Source organism: Squalius cephalus, assembly GCF_949319135.1.
Source record: "Squalius cephalus genome assembly, chromosome: 15".
Classification (NCBI taxonomy): Eukaryota; Metazoa; Chordata; class Actinopteri; order Cypriniformes; family Leuciscidae; genus Squalius; species Squalius cephalus.
In genome coordinates this window covers 20,874,629-20,901,943 of record NC_137136.1, presented here as the reverse complement: position 1 = coordinate 20,901,943, position 27,315 = coordinate 20,874,629, and the positions used below count along the sequence as shown (strand labels likewise).

At 38.1% G+C, this 27,315-nt stretch overlaps 3 protein-coding genes and 1 long non-coding RNA gene across 13 annotated transcripts in view; 2 read left to right on the top strand and 2 right to left on the bottom strand.

Annotated features, from left to right (window-relative positions):
* Positions 1–5: 5 nt before the first annotated feature.
* Positions 6–6,100, bottom strand: gba1 (glucosylceramidase beta 1). Its single transcript, XM_079895462.1, has 10 exons — positions 5,777–6,100; positions 5,476–5,670; positions 3,947–4,093; positions 3,740–3,873; positions 1,970–2,142; positions 1,632–1,869; positions 1,322–1,546; positions 836–999; positions 507–623; positions 6–407 (listed from the first exon to the last, which is right to left on the bottom strand). The coding sequence occupies exons 1-10, from the start codon at positions 5,829–5,831 to the stop codon at positions 302–304; spliced, it is 1,554 nt and encodes a 517-aa protein (XP_079751588.1). The 5' UTR covers positions 5,832–6,100; the 3' UTR covers positions 6–301.
* Positions 6,101–6,191: 91 nt separating this feature from the next.
* dap3 (death associated protein 3) lies at positions 6,192–12,443 on the bottom strand. Its single transcript, XM_079895039.1, has 13 exons — positions 12,253–12,443; positions 11,908–11,949; positions 11,684–11,809; positions 11,464–11,565; positions 11,204–11,312; positions 11,020–11,112; positions 10,810–10,940; positions 8,585–8,665; positions 8,244–8,417; positions 8,094–8,153; positions 7,568–7,657; positions 7,214–7,331; positions 6,192–6,387 (listed from the first exon to the last, which is right to left on the bottom strand). The coding sequence occupies exons 2-13, from the start codon at positions 11,944–11,946 to the stop codon at positions 6,302–6,304; spliced, it is 1,209 nt and encodes a 402-aa protein (XP_079751165.1). The 5' UTR covers positions 11,947–11,949; positions 12,253–12,443; the 3' UTR covers positions 6,192–6,301.
* Positions 12,444–17,792: 5,349 nt separating this feature from the next.
* On the top strand, positions 17,793–19,337 carry LOC307171995. Its single transcript, XR_013823637.1, has 3 exons — positions 17,793–17,852; positions 18,367–18,476; positions 19,251–19,337. It is a non-coding gene; the product is annotated as an uncharacterized lncRNA (long non-coding RNA).
* A 2,628-nt stretch (positions 19,338–21,965) lies between these two features.
* LOC307172336 (histone-lysine N-methyltransferase ASH1L-like) overlaps positions 21,966–27,315 on the top strand; it is a 32,885-nt gene continuing 27,535 nt past the window's right edge. For 9 of the 10 annotated variants that reach the window (XM_079894637.1, XM_079894645.1, XM_079894644.1 and 6 more), the window contains exons 1-2: positions 22,022–22,548; positions 26,583–27,266. In XM_079894637.1, coding sequence (XP_079750763.1) covers positions 26,745–27,266 — 522 coding nt within the window. In that variant the 5' untranslated portion in view covers positions 22,022–22,548; positions 26,583–26,744. Of the gene's footprint in view, positions 22,549–26,582; positions 27,267–27,315 lie in introns of all 10 variants that reach the window. The other variant, XM_079894638.1, reaches the window with a different exon arrangement.

Genomic DNA, 27,315 nt, shown 5'->3' with positions numbered 1-27,315 from the left:
TTTTTTACAGGTGTATTTTCAGAAAAAAAAGCTGATAAGTTGTATTTGATTATTTTTAATTCATAATATCTTCAGTGCAAGAAATTTTATACATCAAGTTTTATCCAGGGATGTTTTTGGGGTTTTTTTGTTGTTAAAACATGACTCAATTACATCATGCTTTTTATTGCCTCTAAAACAAATCATGATTTCTTTGTAACCGTAGTGCTGCAGTCATTTGAAATGTTAAAGTCCTTAAAGCATGATTGAAATGATTTGAGTTAATCATTAAGGTGCATGTGTGGGTTATTGACCCAGCCAGTCAACGTCTGCTCCACAGTAGTGTGAGGATGGAGTGAGGTGAAGCACTTCCTGGTAAAAAGCCCAGTGTTTGATCCCAAACTTCAAACTGCACCTCCTCTTCAGACCTGCAGTTTCAGAAACATTTGATATCGAACTGAATTCATGTAATGACTGCTACGTAACAACGCCAGTTGAGTGTAAATGATGAAATCCCAGTCTTTTACCTGTTGAGAATGATGAACACTGCTGAGGAATCAGGTCTGATATAGGCAGATATTTCCAGGCCGGTGTGTTGACTGAAGGACACGCCCACTCTCTGTGACCCCTCCCACAAGAACTTGCTGTCAGTTTTAAAAGCACAAAAACTTAGAAGTTGAGACCCAGTTAACCATATTCTATTGAAAAATGCTGTATTTGGATTATATGATTCAGATTTATTAAATATTGTGTCAAATATGATACAAAAAAAGTCAAGTGCCTACTTTAGATGGCATTTTTGTGCAAGAGCTGAATTCTACCGTTAACAGTTAACGGTGCCTTAAATGAGTCAAACCTGAAGTGGGCCATGATGTAGAAGGTGGGCTGCTTGTAGAAGACATCTTTACTTGGGTCCACAATAATGGGGCTGTCCACAAAGTTCTTAACCCAATTCGGCCCTCCATCCTGATTAAGGGCCAAGTTCCAGTCCGTCCAACCGGTCACATAGTTATTCATGTCCTAAATAAAGAGAAAATTGGAGATAAAAGGTACGTTATATAATAGTTTTTAAATAATTACATTTAAAAATGTCTATATATTATATTGCAGCCACTTTGTATATTAGTGGCAGACCAGCCTCAACACAAAATTTTGCCTAAAATATTTTAATATAGGTTTTATAATATATATAATTCAATATTAAATAATAATGTTAAATATACTCTACAGGTAAGCCTTTACTGCATAACAATAATATGTATTTAATATGTAAACACTCAATCAAGATTATGTTATTATAAAGTATATAAAAATCTACATTTTATCTACATTGATCAAGTACCTGTATGATGTCATGTGCATAGTCCTCTGCTCTGTCCCAGCTGCCCAGACGCACACCACTATCCCCCGGTTTCCATCCAGAACACGCCTCGGTTGCAAACAGGAAGTACTCTGGGTAGAGGTGGTGTGTGGTTGACAGGCTGATGTCAGGTGGTACAAGACTGTCCAGGTACCAGTGAACACCAATGCCGTGGACATAACGTGCTGCTTGCACGTCACTCAGAACCTGCAACAGGGAAGAGAGGTCGACTCCATCATCTGCATCTTAATGAACATCTTCCTATCCCTCTTTTTGTCCACCCAATACTTACCACTTTGGCCCAGTGTGGAAGCAGAAGTCGGTTGTCATCGAGGATTATAAGGCGGGTCTTGGGAAAGGATGAGGAATGGAGTGCTGGACCCAAATCCAGGGCAATCCAGTCACGCTGTGTCTCCGGAGTAAAACCCAAAGCCTGAAAACTGTAATTTGTCATTTGGCCTGCAGTGGGCTCGTTCCCTGACGTCAACCCCCAGAATGAAAGATTATATTTCCCATACTCCTCTAGAAATCTGAATAGGGCACGTAAAAAGGATCAAAATGTGAAAATTAGTATAATGAAAAACAATATTACAGGCCATTTAGTTTAGATATTTGTATTTAAATGTGCACCTAATATAGTACTGAGCCCAGGTCTTATGCTCTTTGCCTCCTGGCTTGCCTTTGAGTGAGCCCTTCCCAGTCAGTGCGCCATTGGTCTTCAGCCAGGCGGGGGCGCTCCAGGCACTGGCAAACAGATTGAGAGGCTGAGCAGAGAGAGCCTGTGCCCGCTGCAGCAGGGGAATCTGGGGGAGAAAGATTCAATTAGTCAGAATATGACTGTGGTGTTGTGATTAGAGGTGTGCATTATGTATCGTCTACAGTAATTTTGTGATTGTTGTTTTAACGATGTACAAGCAGACATTATTGAGTCTTTATTGAGTCAAAATCGCACCTTGAGAGTCCAAGCATTTACTGCGTGATGTAGCCTATTAGAATCCATTTATAATGCCAACGAAAATAGTTAAACAGAACCGCTGCACATCTGAAAGCAACACACATTACTGAATGAATCTATGTTTCTGAATTAATCGACTGAGTGAATGATTCAATAATTACTTATAAAGCACTTGCTTCTTTTCCAGATTAATCAGACATTTTGAAATAATCAACTGAATGATTTAATGACTCACTCCTTAAGACAGGGACTACTGGTGGTTTTAGGGTAATTCTACGCTACAACGATGTAACAAAAACGGAAAATAATATTTTTTTTGCGTACAGAGAGCAAAGTTTTCAAACTGATACGCATTCACATGGATCAGCGAAAACGACTAAAAGTGATGTAATATGCTGCCAGGCCAGTAGTTGGCGATGTCACTTTATAAAGAAACACTATGCACCTATAGACTGCACACGTAATAAGCATGTGTATGAGTCACCGTTTTCACAAAATTTGTTAACACAGCCCTTAGGGGTCATTTACACAGCATTTTCCAACTAAAAACGGAAAACTTTTTATATGTTTTGGCCGTTCATTTACACACAACAATGTTTTGGGGCGTGAAAACTGAAACTTTTGAAAACTTTTCAAAGTGCAAGTTTTTGAAAACAATACTGTTATCGTCTCCGTGTAAACTACAAAAATGTGAAGATTTGTGAAAAGGTGACATCATGGGCATGTGTATTATGTGTTCAGTCTAAAGGCGTGTAGTGTTTCTTTACAAAGTCACATCGCCAACTACTGGCCTGGCAGCATATTATAGCGTTTTTCTGCATCCGTGTGAATGAGGATCATTTTGACTATTGTTTTTGTCTGTATGCGAAAAACGTAAAGGAAAAACTGTTCCGTTTTTAGTACATCATTGTCGTGCAAACGTATCTTTAGTTTCATATTTTAAAATATCAATATATTTTTTATACTTTTCTATTTCAATATTATTATTTTTTTTAACACTATAGTCTTATCCTGATTTTAATTATTGATTAAATGTAAGAATTTAACAAAAGATTACATTTAATAATTTTAGAAATAAAGGACTTGCTGCCATCTACTAGTGGTTTTAGTTTCATATTAAAAAAATATAACAATTTTCATATTTAAACACTATAGGGTCTTATTATTCTAACTGAATTAATTTATTAAATGTAAGAATTTAGCATAAAAGATACATTTCATAATTTTAAGAAATAAATTGCTATTATATAGGTAAAAGAAAATCATGTGAACTAACCACAACATAGAATATGAAGAATATGAAAAGTTTTGTGAGACGACAGGCCTAAACCAGCCAAGGTTCCTGGCCAGCACAAAAAAACAATCCACAAATGTCGAGTTATTATTTTTTGTCAACATTGCACACCCAAAATTTGTGATGGTGTGTTTCTGTTTGTGTATGATACCTTCATGTGAATATCCTCTTCGGCCAGGGTGAAGTTCTGGAGATCGTAGTCCCCTGGAGTGTCAGCGTATGTGTAGAGGCGAGTGGAAAAATCACAACTGGCCACTGGCACTCTCACGAAACGGTACTCTATACCTGTGACAGACAGGGATGTGCACCATTCAGAACTAAGTATGCTGAACACAATTTCATTCTCTGTCACTCTCACCATCTGGGGAGAAGTACTGTCTGAGCAGCTGGTCCTGAGCTCCAGAGGACAGAGACAGAATATTCATAGCTGCCGCATCTGTCATGGCTCCCCCAAATCCTTTAGTGCGCTGGTACTTTTGACTGGGATTCAGAGTGATTCTGAGAGCTAAGATTCAGAAGAGAATGAAGAGAGGGGTTCAGCATTTGACATAATATTAAATAAATATATTTAATACTTCTTCCTCTGCTTGACTTTTCCCTCTTTCCTTAAAGTCACCATGAAATCAAAACTGACAATTCTTATTTTTTATGGAATATTGCAGTATTTATTATAAATGATTAATCTGTGGGCATCTTCTCTTTTTTTTTTACATTTCATGTGCCCTTGTAATCTTCAATCAAAAAAAACTTCCCCTCTATCTTGCAGCAACATTTCTTCTTTTCTCTGACGACGTGTTTACTGGCGTGAGGGCGGGGCAACCTTTCACTCACATGACATCACAGCATTCTGTCACACTCTTTCTGTGTGACAGATGTATTATTTTGATACGATGGTCAAATAAATTTAACAATACAATAACTTTAACTTTTATTGATTCATTTATTTATTTTCAACCCAAAATGAAAATACTCATTTACTCTGTCATTCCAAACCCATAATACTTATGTTCATCTTTAAGGCACAAAATTCTCATCTTTTTTGTCCATCAGTTGAAAGTCCAAGCAACCAAAACTTTAATTCACATATAAAAATTGAATGCAAATAGAGTTAATCAAATATGGTAAACACAGAAGCTCAAAAGTACAAGCTTGATGCAAGAACCAACTTGGTTTATTCTCTCGCATCAAGCAATCGCGGTTGAGCTTCAGTGTTTACCATTTTTGATTTACTATATGTTTACATGTGAATGAATGAATTAAATCTGTTTACTGTATAAAGTTATCATGTATCTTCAGAAGTATCTTCATATGGATTACTTTTACAATCTCTTTTTGCACTTTTTGATGCGTGAAAGTTGTGTAGGCTCTCAATGGATGGAAAAAATATCTTCATTTGTGTTACAAAGATGAATGAAAGACTTGTGTGTTTGAAATGAGATGAGAGTACTAAATGATGACTTTGGGGTAAAATAACTCTTGAAGACCTACAACAATAGAAATCTCAGTTGCACACAATCTCTTAAAGTCGGCATGAAACGAAAGTTGCCATTGTCTTTTCTTCACTATTGTCATATATCTGAGTGAAATGGCTTCTCAAACAAGAAAAAATGTAGGGAGCGGGACTTGATTTTGTCCATCGGGAATTGATTGGATGGTTGTGGTTTGCTGTGATCTCATGTGAGTGACAGGTTGTCCAGCCCTCAAGCCAGTAAACACATCATCATAAAATAGATATCATAGCAAAAGGGAGGGGGGTGTTATTTTGATTAAAGATTACGAGGGCACATGAATTTTAAAACTATGGGAGAAGAAGAAATCACTAATAATAAGTGCTGCAATATTTAGAATTGTCCAGTTTGATTTCATGGTGACTGTAAGAGCACTCACCTGCACCTGTGCTGTTCTCCTGGAACTGGCCTTGACTCCTCACGAGCCTGCTGCCAGTTTTACTGCTGACATATGACACGAACTGACCGGGATCTGGCAACACAACTCGGCCCACCGAGTCGCAGTTTGTCGCATTGCACGCGCACACAACCGAACCATGACCGAAATTCAATGCTTGACAGTCATTACTGTCAGCTGGACAGAGTGACACAAACAAGCAGATACATATAATAAACACAGCAGTAGTTAAACATATTTCATATATATCACTTATCTCTTTATATTTAGATAATAAACACACCTCTTGCTATAATGATCAATCCAGTAAGCAGAATGAAAATAGCTGTTTCTCTCATTCTGTCGAGATGCTGCGGAGATTCTTGTTATGCAGCCTAACTAAACAACAACAACAACGCTTATTCAAATATTTAATCTGGCTCTCACGACAGAGACAACCCCCTATGCGTATTTAAAGTTTGTCCGAAGCCTAAAAACGGAAATATTAATATAATTACTGTCCTCTAAATGTTGTTTAAAAGACCCCTTTCTTCACTCTTACTGGGCTGTAAACAGTCAATCACACACCATGCGACTGAGTTCCGGGTGAGGATGCGGCCACATGACCATCTCCTCCACCACGTGACTTTCAACAACAACGTTTTTCACGAGAGCCATTTCAAGATACTTGTCATTTTATATAAATAAGAAAAGGCTGTAAACGTTTTCCAAGTTTTTATTCCAAGTTTTTTATTATGAAAAATTCTGCATGCTTATAAGTTTATTGAATTCACATGATATACAGATCCAAGAGAGACACAAATGTGCATTACAAGAAGGCACACAATCGTTCCAGGATAGATGGATTTTTGTTGCTGAGAAAGATGAGCTCTTTCTTTCCTTCTTCAGTTAGACCTGTTGGTAACAGATAAGAGATACTGAAAATGGGGTTTGTAACATACATAATAGGTTATTCTGACTTCAAGTCATGACAGAATGATCTTAATTCACAAGTTGAACAGGCTTTTTTTAATTATCTGTTTTATAAAAGGCATTTTTTGGTACTGTGGATATAAAATTGCTATAAAGCTCGTCAAAAAATACTACTCATTTAGACAAGAGGTTTTCAATCTTTTGTATGCCACGAACCCCAAATATGATCGTACTTGTTCAAGGGACCCCCATGCTAAGATTTAAAAGTAAATTATATATATATATATATATAAAATATTATTTGGAAAATATTAGTTACTATTAAGCTATATTATCACGTGTTTTCAACTCATAGTACTGTACTGTTATAGTACTGTTTTTTTTTATTTATTAAAAATCTAATTGTATTTATTCTAATATTTTACTATTTACATTTTTTCTCTAAACATTTCCTTGCACCCCCCTCCCGGGTATTCTCAGACCCCAATTTAAAAACTCCAGATTTAGACAACAGAGAGACTGCATAAATAAAACAATTACACACCAAATGTACATAGTTTGCTGTTCATCATGTATCATTAATACTAAACAAGCTTCCTACTTTGCCAGAAAGTGAAAAAGAGAGAATGAAAAAAGACTTGCCTGTCGCTTTCATTTTATTCAGTCCAAATATCACGTAAATGCACATTAAATCATAATTATGACTTGAAAACTTGTAGGTACTAACTTTATTTTATATGACCACATTATTCTCTTTACATACAGTTGCCAGTGATTGCACTCCAGACACACAAATACACAAACTTACTGTGCTGATGCTGCAGCCAGTTCCGGTCTAAATAGTACAGATAACAGCTCTCAAACTCCTTCTCATTGTAGATGGGCACAGAAACTGGCACAAACGGTTCCATTTGATCAAACCCCTCCTGATAGACAGATATAGGGGAAATCAAGAGAGAGTGAGAGAAAGAGTGAGAAGAGAAAATACATTAAGCCCTTTAAACAAATCTAGACGATACATGCCTCTAAAGTTTTGCAAATGCTTCAAAGTCTATTGTTGAAGTAAAAAGCAAAAACAAAGCTTTGTTAACTTAGGGCATTTAGTCTGCAGTTTAATGAAAAAAAAAGGCATAATGAGCTTTTGTGTGTGAGGGATGCTGACCTCTCCTAGTAACTCATTGGGAAGGTAAGCAGATCGTGGCTTGAACAGGGACCCGGTCTGAGACAGTGCTGTGAGAATGGCACCTCCACTCTATAACAGAGCAATATAAAGTGAAAGTAAAAGCACGTTCACACCTAGGAAGATAACTAGATCGATGACGATAAAGAGTTAGTTCTAAGAATCATTCTAAATATAAAAGAACAGCAGAGTCCACACCACAACTATAACGATACTGACACAGTGAAACGATATAGTTGAAATCACTCTCAGAAGGACTTTTTCCAGCTGATGAACGATAAAAACATCGACAGCCAATCAGAATCCATCCTGCTTTAAGAGCTCGAGCATTTAAAGCAGCAAACTTATAAACAGAATAAACAGAACGATCTTATCCGCTGGTGTGGACGCTAATATAGTTATCATATATAGTTATATTTCTTGGTGTGAACAGGCCTTAAATCGAGAGTAAACAACTCACTGAGAGTTCAATCTGTATTATAATATTAAGTGAGAGTTTTTTTTTTACCCAATCGTTTTTCATCATCTTCCTCAGATTATGAATCAGAGTCAGTTCCTCTGGCTCACACTGCATAAAATGAATGATACTAATTATTTAATAACATTAATATAATAATGTTTTTAAAAATGTAATTTTTGCTAATTTATGCCAACGTACCATGGTCTTGTCTTCCTTTTTTAGAGATGTTTTTCCCCACAGAGCATTTACTCCATCCACAGCCACGGCCAGTTTAAAGGCCCCCTCGCCATCAGTGGCGCCCCCTGCCTGAAGCCTCAGCTCTCGCATCACTGCACCCACCACATCACTGCTGCTCTTCATGCGATTCACACCCTGTTCAAATTAAAAATCGAATTATTACAACAATAAGCATGAAATAATTCATGCATATACAAGAATAAAATAATAAAACAAGGTGACAAAGACAAAGTTTATGATATCCTCAATTTAAGGTAATAGAAATGGGGAATTATTTGATGAAGATGATGAAGAAAACTCACCTGATCAACAAGCTCCCCTAAAGGCTGCCCCTTCTCAGTACTTTCTCTCTTTGTCCACACATATCGCTGTGTTGTCTTTATCTGTAAATTGATCAGATTGACATCAGAGCAGCTCGATAAATGATAAAAATATTTAACCAAAGTGATCAATAACATCTCCTCACATACACACGGAGGGAGATAGAGAATATATTATGAAATTTTCTACAATTTCTACTTTTTAATTTTTTACATTAGACAACTTCAGCAAGTCCATATTTTGTAAAAAATAAAATAAAAAATAAATAAATTATATATATATATATATATATATATATATATATATATATATATAGCCGTTCAAAAGTTTTGGATCAGGAAGATTTTTAATGTTTTTAAAAGAAGTCTCTTCTGCTCGCCAAACTGCGTTTATTTGATTAAAAAAAGAAAAAAAGAAAAAAAAAGAAAGAAACATTGTTCAATATTATGACAATTTAAAAGAACTGTTTTCTATTTTAATATATTTCAAAATGTAATTTACTCCTGTGATCAAAGCTGAATTTTCAGCATCATTACTCCAGTCTTCAGTGTCACATGATCCTTCAGAAATCATTCTAACTGTACGTTAACACTGCCGCCGACAAAATTCGCTCTCGCCGCCCTGCCAACGACGCCGGAGAAAGATTCGGGGACGCTCTGATGTAGATCGAAGGCGTGATCTTTTTTTAAACTTTATTTAAAGGGGCCGCAAAGAAAATAAGCATGTTGATCAGTATTTGTGCAGACTGGCCACACGTAGGGTATAAGTTAACCTCATGAATTCTTTTAAATGTTAACGAAAGAAAATGACCTATGGAAAGAACTTAATTATAGTTACTTTGCTAACGAAATAAATTCCATTTGTGTGGTGTGGCTTTTGTGTTCATAGTCAACTGCGAGTCTAATTTCAACATGCAGTTTATAGGACGTTTACTAGACTTGGTCTTTAATTAACATTAACATTGATTTGTGTGCAGTTTACATTACAATAACTTTCCTGGTTGTAGCCTTAATGCAACTGGTCAAAATCTGTGTTGTTTTGAGCAAAATGAATTGCATTCCATTTCCCGCTGAAAAACAAGCATTCTAGCGTGAAAATGTTGCCTATGAATAGTGTTGCCAACTCACCAGACACACCAACAATTTCAGACACCTTGGTCCACGCGTCTTTTTTATTTATTTATGTCCCTGTACGTAAACATACAACAATGGGAAACCCGCAATAGAAATAATTAACTTCTCCTCCATTTTGCTTGGTAACTAATATGGTCGGAACCAATGTTTACAGGATTGCGTTCTCTGGAATCCTCTCAGGCGGAGGACTTCTACATTCTGATTGGTTGCCGCCGAACCGCGTCATAGCTTATTACCATAAAGTTGACCTGACTTCAACTCTCCTTGCCGCTCTCACCGTCCAAGACGCGTCGCGCCGCCCTCGCCGGAGCTCGCCAGTGGCGGTGTGAACGCACAGTAATATGCGGATTCGATGCTCAAAAAACATTCATTATTATTATCAATGTTGAAAATAGTCGTGTACAATTTTTTTTCAGGATTCTTTGATGAATAGAAAGTTCAAAAGAACAGTATTTATTTGAAATAGAATCTTTTGTAACATTATAAATATCTTTACTGTAACTTTTGATCAATTTAATTCATCCTTGATGAAAAAAAAAGTATTGATTTTTTATTTATTTCCCCTAAAAAATAAAATATAAATTCTTACTGACCCCAAACTTTTGAACAGTAGATAAATGCTGCTCTTTTGAACTTTCTATTCATCAAAGAATCCTAAAATAAAAATGTAAATAGCTGTTTTCAGCATTGATAATAATGAGAAATGTTTCTTGAGCATCAAATCATCATATTAGAACTGAACACATATGTGACACTGAAGACTGGAGAAAATTCAGGTTTATCATAGGAATAAATTACACTTTACTATTTATTCACATAGAAAACAGCTGTTTTAAATTGTAATAATATTTCACATTATTACTGGGGGGGGGGGGGTATTTTTTAATTTTTTAAAAAAATGCAGCCTTGGTGAGCAGAAAAGACTTCTTTTTAAAACATTAAAAATCTTACCGATCCAAAACTTTTGACTGGTAGTGTACATATATATATATTTTTTATATATAATTTGTTTCCGTGGACCAGACAGCGTGATAAGGTGATCTATAAACCCTAATAAACACATCGAGTCGTACCTTGGATAAAAAGCGTTCATTGGTGATTCTGAAGTTCTTCAGCCATTGGGAAGCCTGGATCGGCTGGTCAAAGCGCGAGGGGCGAGAAGAAGAGGGTAGAAGCTCTTTACAGTTCTTGACCCACAGATGAGCTACAGAGAGAACATCACAACATCATCAGACTCCAAACTTCACCTCATCTTGCATTTTGATTGAGTAAGTGCAGCTCACCATCAGGTATGTGCAGGATCAGCCAGTCCTGAGTGTAACAGTAATGCAGGGCGTGACACAAAGACAGGGTCTTTCCAGAGCCAGTATCTCCATCTAAAGCACATTGTCAAGGAATGTGTGAAATATGGAAGAGGAATATGCACAAAGTAAAACGGCTCACTGGGAATTTTCTGTTTGAGGATACAGAGTATACAACGCAGTGGGGGATTGCTGTAATCAGCTCTTTTGAGATATGAGATAAGCTCCAGCGCCGGCGGCCTCACCATCACGCAGCCTTCATTAAACGTCTTAACCTGAAACAAGAGTCCCAACATGTATTAGACATGTATAAGAGAGCACTAACACGTCAAGGCAACTTCAATCACAAACATCATGCCATTTCTATTCAGACTATATTAAATCTACACTAAAGTGCTCCACACACACAGAGTACTATTCCCAAACCTGCAACTGGAAACGTGGAGGCAGTCCATGGGGGAAGAGTTTTTGGATATGAGCTGGGGGGATTGTGTAGTATTGCCCAGTATGTCTTTCCGAATGGCATGCCTGAGAAAGAAAGAAAGAGAGGGTTGGCGAGGAGGACGGAATGTCACAACATAAAGAGCTTTGAGCTTTCCATAACATATTTTCCATGCTGTACATTCCATAAGTTTTTAGGACGTACTGGATCCTGCTCTGAAGTTCTGAAGACTGACAGCGGATTCAGCTCAGCTGATGATGTTTCTGCAACAACCGCCTCCAGCTGCCGGCCACTTCCTTGGGTGTGGAGATGTCTGAATTTCTGTGTGACCTGAATATGACATTTATTGTTATGAGTGATCTGTCCTGTAAACTGTTTTTAACTTAAGTATATTCTATAGATATATATGAAAGGTTAACGAAACTTACAGTAGGGCGCAATCGCGAGGACAGTTTGTGCAGATTCATATTCTGAAACAAAAGCGAATCAATTAGTACATTTAACCAGAGATGTTCTATTAATGTAATCAGGTTGACAATCTATGCTCACATTAAAACTGTTAAGCTGATGATTTGTTATGCAAGCGTCTAATTACGGACATTAAGTCATATATTTGCCGAAATTAATTCCTATAATGTTATTCTTAGAGAGTCTCGTACGTTAGATCTTCATGTCTTTCACCTTGCGAGAGAAATGCTGGCTGCATGAAAGTGCATGAGGTATGATGCGGCTGCTACACCATGTACAAAAAACGAAATAAGGCAATGACTTACCACTAGGATAAAAAGTCGTCAGATGCTTAGAAAGCTACTTGTCAGTAAAATGCTACATGTAAAGCGATAACTACGTATTGATTGCTGCGAACGGTCGTGCTGTCATGGGCCACGGCCGATGGAGGTCGCCATCATTGTTTCAACCGACGTCGGAAGTTACGTCATTACGCAAATGACGAAGACGTATGACCAAGAGGTCAAGGTTTGGCTGGTAAGCATCAGATTTGAATTATGTTAATTATTTATGGTTAGTTGGTTATGAATGAAAGCCTCTGCTGGTTAATAAGTATACCATTATGCTTAATTTTTCTTCACTGACGGCCATTCGCAAGTAGCCGTATATTCTGACGAAATAGCCTAAATCTTTCTGCATCTCTTTATGTCCAATAGGTTTAAACTAATAAAAAATTTTTAAAAAAAAAAATGTTTTGCCTTTATAAAAAAATATTAACTGATTAATTCTTGTACCCTGTCATAGACCCATTCAATCTTTAAATATGAAAATACAAAATGTTTAAACCCATTTTACATTTTGCGCCATTCATTCATTTTTTTGTTTGAGTTGATTTGAAAGTGCTTGATAGCAGGGAATAAAATGTCAAAGATGTTAAAATCAATAGAAATACCACATATTTTTATGGTGCATCATTTCCGATTCAGGTTGTTGTTGTTGTTGTTGTTGTTGTTGTTGTTGTTGTTGTTGTTGTTGTTGTTTTGTGTGTGTCAATTTTTGCTTTAGTGATAGTTTAGTTTAGTGAGACGTTTTGTATCATAAAGACAGTCAATTGTCGCCACCTACTGGCGCAACAATAAACCATAACCTTGTTTTATACAGTCTATGGCTAGCTATAACCAGAGCCGTTATGTTTTTCAACGGCTCTGGCTATAACATACAATTTGTATGTTATATTGTTGCGCCAATAGGTGGCGACAATTGACTGTCTTGTTTTGTTCATTGTGAATGAGTCATCATTAATTGATGATTATCATTTATGAATTGTTCATCATTAATTTAACTGATTTGTTCAAAAACACTAATCCATTCAGGAACAAAACTGTGTGTTGCTCGAAGACCTGCAAAGTGACTTTCTACAGCAGGTAAACAACTTCCACTGAAATTGTATCATCATGAGTTTCTTTTCAGAAATCCATGCACTTGGAAATATTGTAAGTAAGGTATCTAAACAATAATTTTCGAGTAAATCTTATTAAGCAATTAATGACGTTCAGAAATCAATATATCTAATTTTTGTTAATATCTCTACTCCATCTAAATTTGTTTTGTGGGTCTGCTTTTGAGTGGGAAATATTCTTCACTTTGACACAAATTAAACTTAAAGAGGTTATCTCTAAAATTGCCCACCGAATAGGCTATATCATGTGAAAGAAACACTTGCTTTCATTTGAAACCATTGAATACAATTGCTGGTTTTATAGTTCTGAAAGTGAAACCATTGTACATTTATTTTTTGAATGTCCCTGTTCTTCTCTCTTTTGGCCTGAGATGTCTCAATTTCTGATTTTTAAAATGAAATTTAAAGTAGCCCTTAAATCTGTCAAAAGTTTTACTTCACTCTACATTTCAAACAGAAAAGGGTTATTCTGTTTTTGTTTGTTTGTTTGTTTTTTGTTATTAGGAAATTTTCATAGCAACTGGAGTGATTTAAAACCCTATTGTCTTCGTTTGCAAACAGCCCCTCAAATAAATTTTGAAATCCCTAAAAACAAATTATTTTGTAAATTTAAAATTTTTTTTTTTTAATATGTTTGTGATGCCCGTTTTTAAAAATGTCTTGAGAACTTAATTGTTGGAATTCAATAAAATAAATAAATAACCCAGCCAACACGTTTATGTGGGGCCCATATGGGTTACAAATGGGCGACAGGGGTACAGAGTGGGCATGGGCTCAAAATGGGCTTCTTATCTGGGGCCCATATGGGTTACAAATGGGCTACAGGGGTACAGAGTGGACATGGGCTCAAAAGGGGCTTCTTATCTGGGGCCCATATGGGTTACAAATGGGCTACAGGGGTACAGATGGACATGGGCTCAAAAGGGGCTTCTTATCTGGGGCCCATATGGGTTACAAATGGGCTACAGGGGTACAGATGGACATGGGATCAAAAGGGGCTTCTTATCTGGGGCCCATATGGGTTACAAATGGGCTACAGGGGTACAGATGGACATGGGATCAAAAGGGGCTTCTTATCTGGGGCCAATATGGGTTACAAATGGGCTACAGGGGTACAGATGGACATGGGCTCAAAAGGGGCTTCTTATCTGGGGCCCATATGGGTTACAAATGGGCTACAGGGGTACAGATGGACATGGGATCAAAAGGGGCTTCTTATCTGGGGCCCATATGGGTTACAAATGGGCTACAGGGGTACAGATGGACATGGGATCAAAAGGGGCTTCTTATCTGGGGCCCATATGGGTTACAAATGGGCTACAGGGGTACAGATGGACATGGGATCAAAAGGGGCTTCTTATCTGGGGCCCATATGGGTTACAAATGGGCTACAGGGGTACAGATGGACATGGGATCAAAAGGGGCTTCTTATCTGGGGCCCATATGGGTTACAAATGGGCTACAGGGGTACAGATGGACATGGGCTCAAAAGGGGCTTCTTATCTGGGGCCCATATGGGTTACAAATGGGCTACAGGGGTACAGAGTGGACATGGGCTCAAAATGGGCTTCTTATCTGGGGCCCATATGGGTTACAAATGGGCTACAGGGGTACAGATGGACATGGGCTCAAAAGGGGCTTCTTATCTGGGGCCCATATGGGTTACAAATGGGCTACAGGGGTACAGATGGACATGGGATCAAAAGGGGCTTCTTATCTGGGGCCCATATGGGTTACAAATGGGCTACAGGGGTACAGATGGACATGGGATCAAAAGGGGCTTCTTATCTGGGGCCCATATGGGTTACAAATGGGCTACAGGGGTACAGATGGACATGGGCTCAAAAGGGGCTTCTTATCTGGGGCCCACTTGGGTCAACTAAGTAGGTCCAACATGGGCAAACCCAGATGGGCTCCCTATGTGAGACCTAGTCAGTTCACTAATGGGAAATGAGTAGGCTACATACCCAGCCAGCACATGACCGACCTTCAACGTTGAAATATGGTTGAAATAATGTCAGTTTGTTGTTGAAAAAGATTAACAAAAACCATTCTAAATCAACGTTGACATTTTTACAAGATCCCCAGCCAACACATGTGGGGCCCAAACGGGCTGCAAATGGGCTGATATCCGGGGCTCACCTGGGCTACCCAACTGGGAACCCAGCTAATTTTGGTTTTGTTGGCCACGGATTCACGCGCAAACATTTACATCACGTTTCCCAGCTCAACATGGATTCATCCGCAGACACCAGAGGACAATCTGGACAGAGCTTGCCCCAGCTAACACACCCATGTGGGGCCCAAACGGGCTGCAAATGGGCTGATATCCGGGGCCCACATGGGCTACCCAACTGGGAACCCAGCTAATTTTGGCCGCGGTTTCCGTGGTGGCCCCACATGTGTTAGCCCAGATGGGTTGATGATGGGCTCTTGATGGGCTCCATATCGGGCCCATGTGGGTAACCTAGGTAGCACCCATTTAGGGCCTACAGGAGTCTGCCCAGATGGGTTGATGATGGGCTCTTGATGGGCTCCATATCGGGCCCATGTGGGTAACCTAGGTAGCACCCATTTAGGGCCTACAGGAATCTGCCCACATGGGTTGATGATGGGACCCATATAGGTCTTATCTAGGGCTCTTATGGGCCACAACGGGTATATATATGGGCTACCATATTTGTCTGTTTGGGTTACCTTATTTTACAGTAAACCCCTAAATACAATCATTACATGTAATCCACTAAACTATACTAAAATGTTAAAGGTATTCAATGAACAGAAACCAGTAGTTCACTTTTAAAGTTACTTTATTAAGCAAATACAAGTATCACAAAACAAGAAAAGAAAAAAGTAAAAGATTTAAAACACTTCTAAATCAGCGTTGACATTTTTACAAGATCTGTACGTTGAAACAACATACAGCAGAAATATCTGCCTTTCAACATTATTGTGACAATTAATTAGCATTTCATAATTTTTTTGATATAACAGCTCTTCAGTATATGTTAAAATATAATTATCATTATTAACAATAATAGTTTCAAACCTTTTGCCTTATGTGATTTTGTTTGAATTTACAATTTTGTCTGCTTGCCTAACCGTTTACATTGCATTATTACATTTGTATTCATACACTGTCATGTCATTTGACTAATTAATTAAATAATAATACAGACTGCAAATAAAACTCAATACACCGCTATGTTAACTGTTATTAAACTATTGTTATTGGTTGTTTCGCCGTTTTACTTTGAGCATGATTGGTTAATCTGTCTGTCTTCCAGGAAACTGTCCAATGAGAATGTGCGCGGCTCTGCGCGGCTCAGTCACCGACCGAGAGTAACGGACGTATTTTCAAATTTAAAATAGGCGCGCACTGAGCAGCAGCTGAGCTGCTGCTTGCATTGATTAGCCTACTCGGTCAGACCTGGATTATTTTATATCTGCCTGTTGAATTCTTAAATTTTGAGCGAATTTAAGTTGATATCAATGAAGAACAAAAGCTGGAATGTGAACAGAGGAAGGGTTCGTACGTGGTCTGTAAAAATACTGGCGATATCAGGTAAGAAAACATTTTTCAGTCCTTATAGCAGTCAGTTAAATTAACGTTAACGTTTATGGACATGAGAAACGTTAACAGTCATAGGCTTAATGCAACCTTATACGTTCAATAAGTTATCTCTGTGTGTGTTTTTGTACTGCTGTAGCAATATAAGCACGTATTTCAATGTAATTTAGTACCATCTGACATTGCTGTGTTTTGTTGTTGGTAACGTTGTGTGTTTAATGTCAGCTAACCTTAGTTTAAAAACGCATGAGAGGTAAAAAAGCGTTGGAATGAGTAAAGTGATAAAACAGTCATTTATTCGTTAGAAGTATGTTTACATAACCTCTTCAAACACTGATAACAGTATTGGAAATATATTTGTTTACAATTTTTTTTTTTTTTTTTTGTTTTTTTTTTGTGTGTGCTTCCCTTGCAATGATACACATTTCTGATGGGATTGCCATGCTTAAAGTTTATGTTTACATTTTTAATCATCATGTAACAACTAACAGTCTCAAAGATGACATTACTAGGGCTGGATTTATTGGATGGGATGCACGCTACAATGTTCCATTCATTCATCAACTGAAAACAGGTTGACTAATCGATTCTTGGGATTTAAGAATTGATATTGTTTCGTAAAAATGAGAATCAAATAAAATCGAGAAATCAATATTTTTTACCCAGCCCTTGACATTACTCAGTTCATGTAGTGTGAATGTTATAATGGCAAACGTTGTTTTTTTTTTTAAATTTAAGATTGTTTGAAGGAATGATATAAGAAAATACTGCTTTTTAAGGACTTTTCATTGAATAATTTCTTCTTTCCCCCTCTTCAGATTCGCCAAGGACCAGCTGATTACTGGCAATTTGGTGGAGGATTATTCTTTAGCTGCTACATTGCACTATCACTTCTGGTACAGATTCATTGGCCTTTTGTGTTATTTTTTATTTTACTTGATTTAATAAATTACTTTTAATTAGTAGCCTACAATGTATGGTTAGGATTCTGAATTAAAACAGTGTAATGTTTCTCCACAAATATTATCAGAAATATACGGAGCCCCCAGGGGTCAGGCAAATTGTTGAAACAATATAAACCTGCATTGAAAGATATAGGCCTAATTCAAAGAGCAACAGACCACAACCCTCTCAGCTCAACACCACAATTTGTTGATTTCTTCATCTGTTTTAAAGATGAAATCATGACCTTATCATTATAGTAATCGTAACTGACACATGGGAGTAATATTAATTTTTTTACAATTCCATGTTGGGGCTCTGAAGAATTGCTTGTGTGAATACATAAAATGTGTTTTAGAATGGATAGTGTTGTATACTTTGTTTTCTACCCGACTAATTGAACTGTAAAGTGAAAATCTTGTACATGACTTATTTTGTATTGAGTTTTTCTTGCTTTTATTTATACAGGATAGTACAGACAGCAGGCAAGAAGTGAAGAGGAAGTGATGGCATCAGGAGCAGCACAACCAAAAGCTTGTGACCCCATGGAAGTTGTCCGAGTGCGTGGAAGAACAAGTGTAAGTGCAGAAGCCGATCTTAGGATGTAGTGGAGGAAGTGTATATGAAGAAGATATAAAGGAGCCAACTTGTTTAGTTTTTAAAATTGAACTAAGAGCCAGTGCAAATGTTGTAAAACAGGAGAAATATGTTCTGTAACATAACATTAGAGCGAGTAGACTTTGTAAAGTTGCTACTACTTACATGTCAAGTGATAAGCAATATTTGAGTTGGATGAATGATGGGCAAATATTTGGTTTTCTAACTTGTCCTGGGAACCCTCAGTACTGCACACCCACTTCAGATCTTGCCGTTTCTATAAATGAGCTAATGTGATGAATCCGGTATATTAGATGAGGGAAACGTACAAAGTCTGCATCTGAAAACTTAGGCAGCTGACTCATTGCCTCGCTGCCCTATCAGGCAACGACTTAGCAGGCAGCGTTTACACACTAAGGTGCCTCACAAAACCGATTTAGTTTAGTTTTTATTTATTTGAGCAGTAACCATTCTGATTTCAGACAGACTTATGAGGCAGCATAACGGTTTAATGATCTTCAACACTAATTATTTTTTAGAAATTACTTCAAAGTGGTAAAAGTTGGTCAAAATGTACATTTTGTGCTTCCAATATGTGCAGTGCAGGGGGTGTTCCAGGACAGGTTTGCAAACCCCTTATCTAGATACACTTGATGTGGGGCACCAAAAGGCTAACCTGACACATCTGATTGAACTGTGAAAAGGAATTAAAAAAGTGGCATAATGGTTGACTGATTTATTTTCTCTTTTCAAAGGGCCGTTGGGAGAGCGACAACAGAGGAGTGAGAAGCTGCACGGTTATTGTTTTGTTTGTGAAATGGTTAATTTTTCAGATATGCATATATAACGTGTGCATATATATATATATATATATATATAATTACTTTTTTCTTTTCTTGTTTTGTGATACTTGTACTTGCTTAATAAAGTAACTTTAAAAGTGAACTACTGGTTTCTGTTCATTGAATACCTTTAACATTTTAGTATAGTTTAGTGGATTACATGTAATGATTGTATTTAGGGGTTTACTGTAAAATAAGGTAACCCAAACAGACAAATATGGTAGCCCATATATATACCCGTTGTGGCCCATAAGAGCCCTAGATAAGACCTATCTGGGTCCCATCATCAACCCATCTGGGCAGATTCCTGTAGGCCCTAAATGGGTGCTACCTAGGTTACCCATATGGGCCATATATGGAGCCCATCAAGAGCCCATCATCAACCCATCTGGGCAGACTCCTGTATGCCCTAAATGGGTGCTACCTAGGTTACCCACATGGGCCCGATATGGAGCCCATCAAGAGCCCATCATCAACCCATGTGTGCAGACTCCTGTAGGCCCTAAATGGGTGCTACCTAGGTTACCCATATGGGCCCGATATGGAGCCCATCAAGAGCCCATCATCAACCCATGTGTGCAGACTCCTGTAGGCCCTAAATGGGTGCTACCTAGGTTACCCATATGGGCCAGATATGGAGCCCATCAAGAGCCCATCATCAACCCATCTGGGCAGACTCCTGTATGCCCTAAATGGGTGCTACCTAGGTTACCCACATGGGCCCGATATGGAGCCCATCAAGAGCCCATCATCAACCCATGTGTGCAGACTCCTGTAGGCCCTAAATGGGTGCTACCTAGGTTACCCATATGGGCCCGATATGGAGCCCATCAAGAGCCCATCATCAACCCATGTGTGCAGACTCCTGTAGGCCCTAAATGGGTGCTACCTAGGTTACCCATGTGGGCCCGATATGGAGCCCATCAAGAGCCCATCATCAACCCATGTGTGCAGACTCCTGTAGGCCCTAAATGGGTGCTACCTAGGTTACCCATATGGGCCCGATATGGAGCCCATCATCAACCCATGTGTGCAGACTCCTGTAGGCCCTAAATGGGTGCTACCTAGGTTACCCATATGGGCCCGATATGGAGCCCATCAAGAGCCCATCATCAACCCATGTGTGCAGACTCCTGTAGGCCCTAAATGGGTGCTACCTAGGTTACCCATATGGGCCCGATATGGAGCCCATCAAGAGCCCATCATCAACCTATCTGGGCTAACACATGTGGGACCACCACGGAAACCGCGGCCAAAATTAGCTGGGTTCCCAGTTGGGTAGCCCAGGTGGGCCCCGGATATCAGCCCATTTGCAGCCCGTTTGGGCCCCACATGGGTGTGTTGGCTGGGAAATGTCTTCCATTGAGATGAACGGGAATGTTAACAGATGGCATTATCCAAGTATTCTAGACTTGTCTAAATACAGCTATTAAAGGGTTAATTCACTCAAAAATACAAATCTGTCATTTATTCACCTTCATGCCCCTTCAAGACTTTCGTTCATCTTCCAACACACACTCATGAGAGCACCACGATGCATGCATGTTGTGTTGACGCAAGAGCAGACTTTGTTTCTTGAGATTAATATTTTGTAAATAAAGTGGTAAATTATGTTGCATTGCTAAACAAAGTAATTGTTTACCAATTGTAATTGTAATTGGTAAACAATGTTGCATTGGTAAACCAAGCATTGGTTTCGCTTCATTAAATTATGGTTAAACCATTTGAATTACTTTAATGATGTCTTTACTACCTTTCTGGGGCTTGAAAGTGGTAGTTGCGTAGGCTGTCAATGGAGGGACAGAAAGCTCTCGCAGATTTCATTAAAAAAATCTGTGTTCTGAAGATGAATGGATGTCTTACGGGTTTGAAATGACATGAGGGTGAGTAATTAATGACAGAATTTTCATTTTTGGGTGAACTATCCCTTTAAGTCTTCTTAAGTCATTAACTTGTAGGCCTGGTTTCACAGACAGGGTTTAGATAAACCAGGATTAGGCCTTAGTTCAATTAGGGCATTTAAGTAACTTTTATAAACATGCCTTAGAAAAAAAACATTACTGGTGGTGTGCATCTTGAGACAAAACAATGGCACTGACATATTTTAAGATATGTCAGTAAAGTTGCTTTCAGTTAAAACAGCTCAAACGTGCATTTTAGTCTGGAACTAGGCTTAATCCTTGTCTGTAAAATTGGGGGAAATGTTTTCTGTTTTGAGTTTTAAACGAACCCCATTCAAATTAGGCTAATAATTAAGGATTTGATTCTCGATTGAAAATCCATTCTTGTTTTTTTAGATCATTGTTATTGTTATGTATTATAAATGTAATTACATATAGCATATGCTTAGTGTAACATATGCATTACATAACCTGCATAATGTAAAATGTATTTTGCAGTTCGGTCACTAAGTGCGCAGTTTCTCCAGTATGTTATACAACTTAATGCAAATAAGTAAAGATACAAAATATGTGTTGGCAATAGAACGCATTTGGTATTTCAAGAGCCAGATGCCTGGGCACGAAGTTTTCAGAAGGTGGTTATTTGTGTGTATTATATTAAATAAAATATCAAATATTGATAAATTCCAAAATATCGATAAATTCCAAAATATTCTTTCAAGTGAACGACGCAGGCTGGCTCACAATTCAATTACATCATTGCTCATCGTTTCAAAGTCGGCCATCTCGGATTAGACTATTCAATATCATATTCTAGCACACACACACACACGTTAGATTTAATGATTATCGTTGCTTTGATCCGCTCTTTGATAGTGTTGATAAGAACAGCATCCGCTGGGGTGATAAATGTGCGTGTCTGTTTACATTTCTTTTTTCTCCTGTTATTGGTTGGTAAATTTAGCTCAAGTTGCAAGGATCAGCTCAGTAACAGAACATATACAGCATGGTCATTCCTCTCCTCCGTCTCCCCTCTTCGGTGAACTTGGGTTGTGGCTATCTGGGTACACAATGTACGACCATGCTTTTGATGTAAAACAACTGCGCAAGAGACGGATAGAAACAGGGGGGCTGAGAGAAGAAGAAGGGGGGACGTGAGTACCGTGTGGTGTTGCACAATGTTCATCTTCATGGGTCCTTCGCTTCGCGCAATGGACACGCAACATCCCTCCATTTATCGTTTCAGTTCGTTGCGCACACTTGTAAATTAGCTGTTCTTTTGCTTGCGATACCTCCTCTTTGCAGCTCGGGTAAGTCATTTTTCATTTCGTGAAGCAATGTGGAAATGGTTGTTATTGTTTTCTTAAATCTCCGACTAGTTTTAGAGAACATTTTCGGAGTGCACTACTCCCCGTTGCTTAATAAAAATGTAATTTGAAACGGGACCTTCATCTGTTAGGCCCTCGCGCATGAATACGCAAAGACACTTTTTATCGTAAACATGCATACGCGCGTGCAGTGCCTATCGCTTTTACAATTTGAGGTATTCAAATAATAATGCCGTAATATCGATAAACAGATCGAGCCTCGAGATAGCTGATAATAGATTAGAAAGCTAAGTCGCTCTCTTCCTTTTGCCACTTTCCCGAGAACTTTATATCGATTATGTCCTCGCGCTGCCGGATCGTATTGACATTTCTCTGTTTTCATTTGACTGAAAAACCTGTTTCTTCAAATTATATCTACAGCGAGGGGAACAGTAACTTATGCGACCCCCCTACTTATTATGTCCCATCAATCAAGTCGTGTTCACACTGCATTGACATGCTGTGCTCGTCTTCTCAAGCGGCGAACCAACTAAAACATAAACCCCTAATTAATTGGCCATATCTCTGGTTCTTTTTCTTTAAATGTTCTAGTTTTCTGCTATTTTTGGAGCACCAGGCTATATCTAGGTCACAGAGGAGCCTGTAGAATTGAAAAAGCTTTATTTCCTTTGTATTTTCAAATTTGGCAGATGGATTTACGGGCAAATCACGGTCAGTTCTCTGAGTTTGCCCAGGGACCCCTTAAATCTTGTCAGGGAGAAAAGCTTTGCCAAATGAAGGGCAGTGCTCAGTGATGTCATCTTGTTTGCAACTCTATTGCACTTCAGTTTGCTACTTTCACATTGCACAGATTAACAATATTTGACTAAATCTGCTTGACAAGCGAAACAGAGGAAGAGCTTCTCAGGTCTGCTTGCCTGACAAAGGCTGGTGTTAACCTGCGTATTGTTGTCTTAAAGTACATTAGAGGACAGAAGACCCCAATGGGTTGAACAGTATAAGATAACAGTTTGTAATGAGATAACATAAGCTGAAACATAGTGAAACTTAATAATAACTTCCCCATTGCACTTGACACTGAAGGGTTGGATTGAAAGTACATCAGGTAAAAATGAATAAAAGGGAGACTATAATGAAATGGAAATGTGAGGAGCAGAACGAAAGGAAAAATGCAAAGTTAATTGGAGATGACAAAAACGGTTATTTCTGGGAGATTTTCACTTGTTTTCAAAGATTTGTATCAGCAACACCAAAATAGAGTTTTAAGCAAGAGCATATGTTTTTGTTTTACACAGGGAAACAGTGACTTATTTAACTGCTCAGTGTGGCCTGCTTTGAAAAGATGCCTTGATGCCTTAAAGATAAATTGTAAAAAAGAGAGAGCAAATTGTATATTGAAAGAAACAGTTATGAACAAAACCAGAAACAAGAGAGATGAAATAAAAGAAGAGAAAAAAGGCAGAGAATAGAAGGGAAAGGAAACCTGTGGATAGATAGCGTTGATGGAGTACAAGAAAATGAATAATTATGGTAAATGTTGAAAAGTAGGCTTATGTCCCAGGGAGAGAAAGACCCTCAAACGTCCTTCTCACTTTGCTTCTGAACTGTGCTACTAATAGCCACTGAGCTCCCTCTTCTGCTCTCTAACACACACATCATTGTACTTTGCTCTCTCTCCTCTCCTCGGGCCATTTTTCTTTTCAAGCGTTCCATTGGGATTGTTTTCTTAGCACCAAATCCTAAAGGAGGAGCTGAGAAGATTGCACTCAGGAAGTGAAATGCTGTTGGATTTTGTCTTCTTAATGAGTATTGGCCAAGACTGAAACAACCTGCAAAGGGTGTTACTTTTACTAGCTAGAAATGGTCGCAAAAGCACTTCACAATATGATTCAAGAAAGACAGAGATTGAGAGATCAGTGTGGGACACGTTACCTTACAGTTAGACAAGATTGTATGAGTGGTTTGAAGTTTTGATATTGGAAATGCTTTGACAGAGTCCAGTCAACAACCCACAGATGTCTCAGACTACCGATCCTGGGCTTTATTAGCCTGTTCTTCCCTGGAACCTGGAGGTCAAGCCGCTGGATTTTATGGGTCCCCTGTGCAAGTTAACGCACTGAGGTCATTATGCGGAATCTTCCATAGAATGACCTCACTCTGTGTGGGAAAGCACCTGCCTTTCAGACGACTCAAAACAGAGTTTCGGACAGCTTTTTGTAATTGCTGGGGATTTTTATGTGGGTATGTCCCGAAGGAACTCGTATGTAGAATATTGAGATGTATCATGCTGGTCATGTACGTTATTGTGTAGGTTAAATGATCGGTATTGTAGATTCAGATTTAATTTGAAAGTAGACTCTACCTGGCTAACCTACTCACATTTAATGTAAAAGCTTCCTTTAGAGTTCAAATTTTCCATCTGACATGTTAATTCTTTATATTAAAGAACTAAACTGTGTTAGATAAAGCTATCTGGATTTTTTTAAAATGAATTCTTCATCTCATGCGTCATTACTCACTGAGCTGCCCTTCTATTACACCAAATTTGGAAGTAGTCTGAGCTGCTCTGACAGGGCAACAAATGGAGAAACCATAATACAACTGAAAATGTGCAGGTCTTAGGGGAGCAGAGAAATCATTGCATTTCTAAATCAACAAACTCTGTTGAATATAGTAACTAGACATTTCTCCCTTCTTCTTCTTCTTCTTCTTCTTCTTCTTAAAAAAAAAAAAAACAGGTTTTCACTTCAGGCTCCAGTTGAAAAGTACCGTTCTGACATGTTGCGAGATTGTGCTTTGCCTGAGTTTGAATCCCAGCTCGTGGTCCTTTCCCGATCCCGCCCCCTCTCTCTCCCACTTCATTTCCGGTCCTCTCTCCATCTATAATTTCATCTAAACAAATGCAAAAAAGCCAAAAAAATAAAGAAAAGTACTGTCAAAGTTGTAGCAATGGGTTACATTCACCATACACCAGTGTCTCTGAATGTTTTTGACTCCAAGGCCCCATTGTCCACAATAATATTGAACGTTAAATTGCCGGATTCAGACAGTTTTAGGAGCTGAATGTTCTTCAGTGTTTCCACGAATTTACGTGACAAAAATAAAAAAAATTAACTTTTTTTTTTTCTACCCGGTAAAATATTTTAGAGCTTGGCATAACCACAAAAATGTATAATCATCATAAAAATATTATGGGGTTTTAAGATTTCGGTTTAGATGATTTTAATGTTTTGTCTTAATTCGAATACTTTTATTGTGTCATCTTGAGGCCATCTTGAAAGTTTGCTGAGGCCCACTAGTGGGCCCTGACCCCATCATAATATACCATAAATCTGTCAACATTAAAAGATTTTCTGTCTGGAAGTGTTAACAGTTCAATAGATGAAATGTCCTTTAATTTAAGTTTGTACTAAATCATAGTTGAATGCTAAATTTGCAAATATTTATTATAAATATTTTACAACAAAAAGCAGAATGTTGCAACCATACATAGCTGAATACATCTACACATGCTTAACAGATTAATCTAAATTAATTCCTCTATATGTAAGCTTTTGTTGTTGATATTTGTTTGTTTTATATCAGTAATCAGACCAATTAAATGTATGTTCTAGAGATACAGTATAGCATGTCACACTGCTGGATATCTACTTTCTAAAAGTATTTTATGTCCTACTCAAAAACAGATTCCATTAGCATCTGAATCGGCATGTTCAGAGCCAGCTGCACATACTTTAATAATCCATGCCTCTAAATTGAGCACTCAAGTATTTGAACTAGTCAGTCACAGTAATAGCTCAGGTAACTCGCTGGTTGTGATCTGGGTAAATGTTGAAAAGTGTAGCATTTTCTGTTGTACCACATGTATATCTAATCTTCTTTGTGATCTATATATATATATCTCAAATAACTTTGTGCTGAGGTTTTCTGATGAAACATTTTGAATGTGTCATATTATGTGAGACACTGAGTAATCTGTGACCAATGTCTGTCTCTTTCTTGTTTTTATTTTATAGCCTCTTCCATGGTACCTGTACCTCATTACTCTCTCAAGTCAAGTGAGATGATAGAAGAGTATTAAATAAGACTGAAAAACATCACGTTATCTTTTCTCATAAGCTGAACATTAATTATCAACAAAACTTTGACATTAGTCAACATACTTTTCCTATAAACATATGTTTATGAGAGTTCAAATGGATAAGAAAAAGCAAAAGACAACACCTGCACCAAGCCTGGAGAAAGAAGAGAGGATAGAAGACAGGAAGAGGATGAGAAAAACCAAAGGGGCAGAACTAGAAGCTTCCTCAAAAAATACTAACAGTGAACTTGAGCACCAGCAGCAGACTAGGCCGGGGGAGTTAAGACATACAAAGTCCGACCAGTCAGACGGAAATGTAAGAATGAAAATAGGAGTTGGAGGAAAACGGACAAAGAAGCCTCCAAAGAGCCTCGAGAACTTCATATGTAGGCCCACAATTAGGATCTCTCAGAGGCTTGCACATGGAGATGGTCATAGTTCATGTGGAGGTGAAGTCTCCAGCTCTGAGATCAGAGTGGGCAAGCAGTCACATCGAGAGATTAAGAAAAAAGATAGCAACAATTCCATTTCTCCAAAAGGTTCCACAAGGATGAGTCTCCCACTTCCCACTTCATCCAAAAAAGGGGACTCTACACCAGACATTACGGCCTATAAAAAGGTAAGTCTTACTTTTATTTTCTTTATTTCTTTCATGTTTTAGTTCTAAA

Coding starts and splice junctions, on each gene's coding strand:
- gba1 (XM_079895462.1), bottom strand. CDS start 5,831: ATGAGAGAAACAGCTATTTTCATTCTGCTTACTGGATTGATCATTATA. Junction 2,143..3,739: donor AAGAGGATATTCACATGAAG/GTATCATACACA, acceptor TTTCTCCCCCAG/ATTCCCCTGCTGCAGCGGGC. Junction 408..506: donor GTGTTCATCATTCTCAACAG/GTAAAAGACTGG, acceptor CTGAAACTGCAG/GTCTGAAGAGGAGGTGCAGT.
- dap3 (XM_079895039.1), bottom strand. CDS start 11,946: ATGAATCTGCACAAACTGTCCTCGCGATTGCGCCCTACT. Junction 11,313..11,463: donor CTCCACGTTTCCAGTTGCAG/GTTTGGGAATAG, acceptor CTCTTGTTTCAG/GTTAAGACGTTTAATGAAGG. Junction 8,666..10,809: donor ATGAACGCTTTTTATCCAAG/GTACGACTCGAT, acceptor ATCAATTTACAG/ATAAAGACAACACAGCGATA.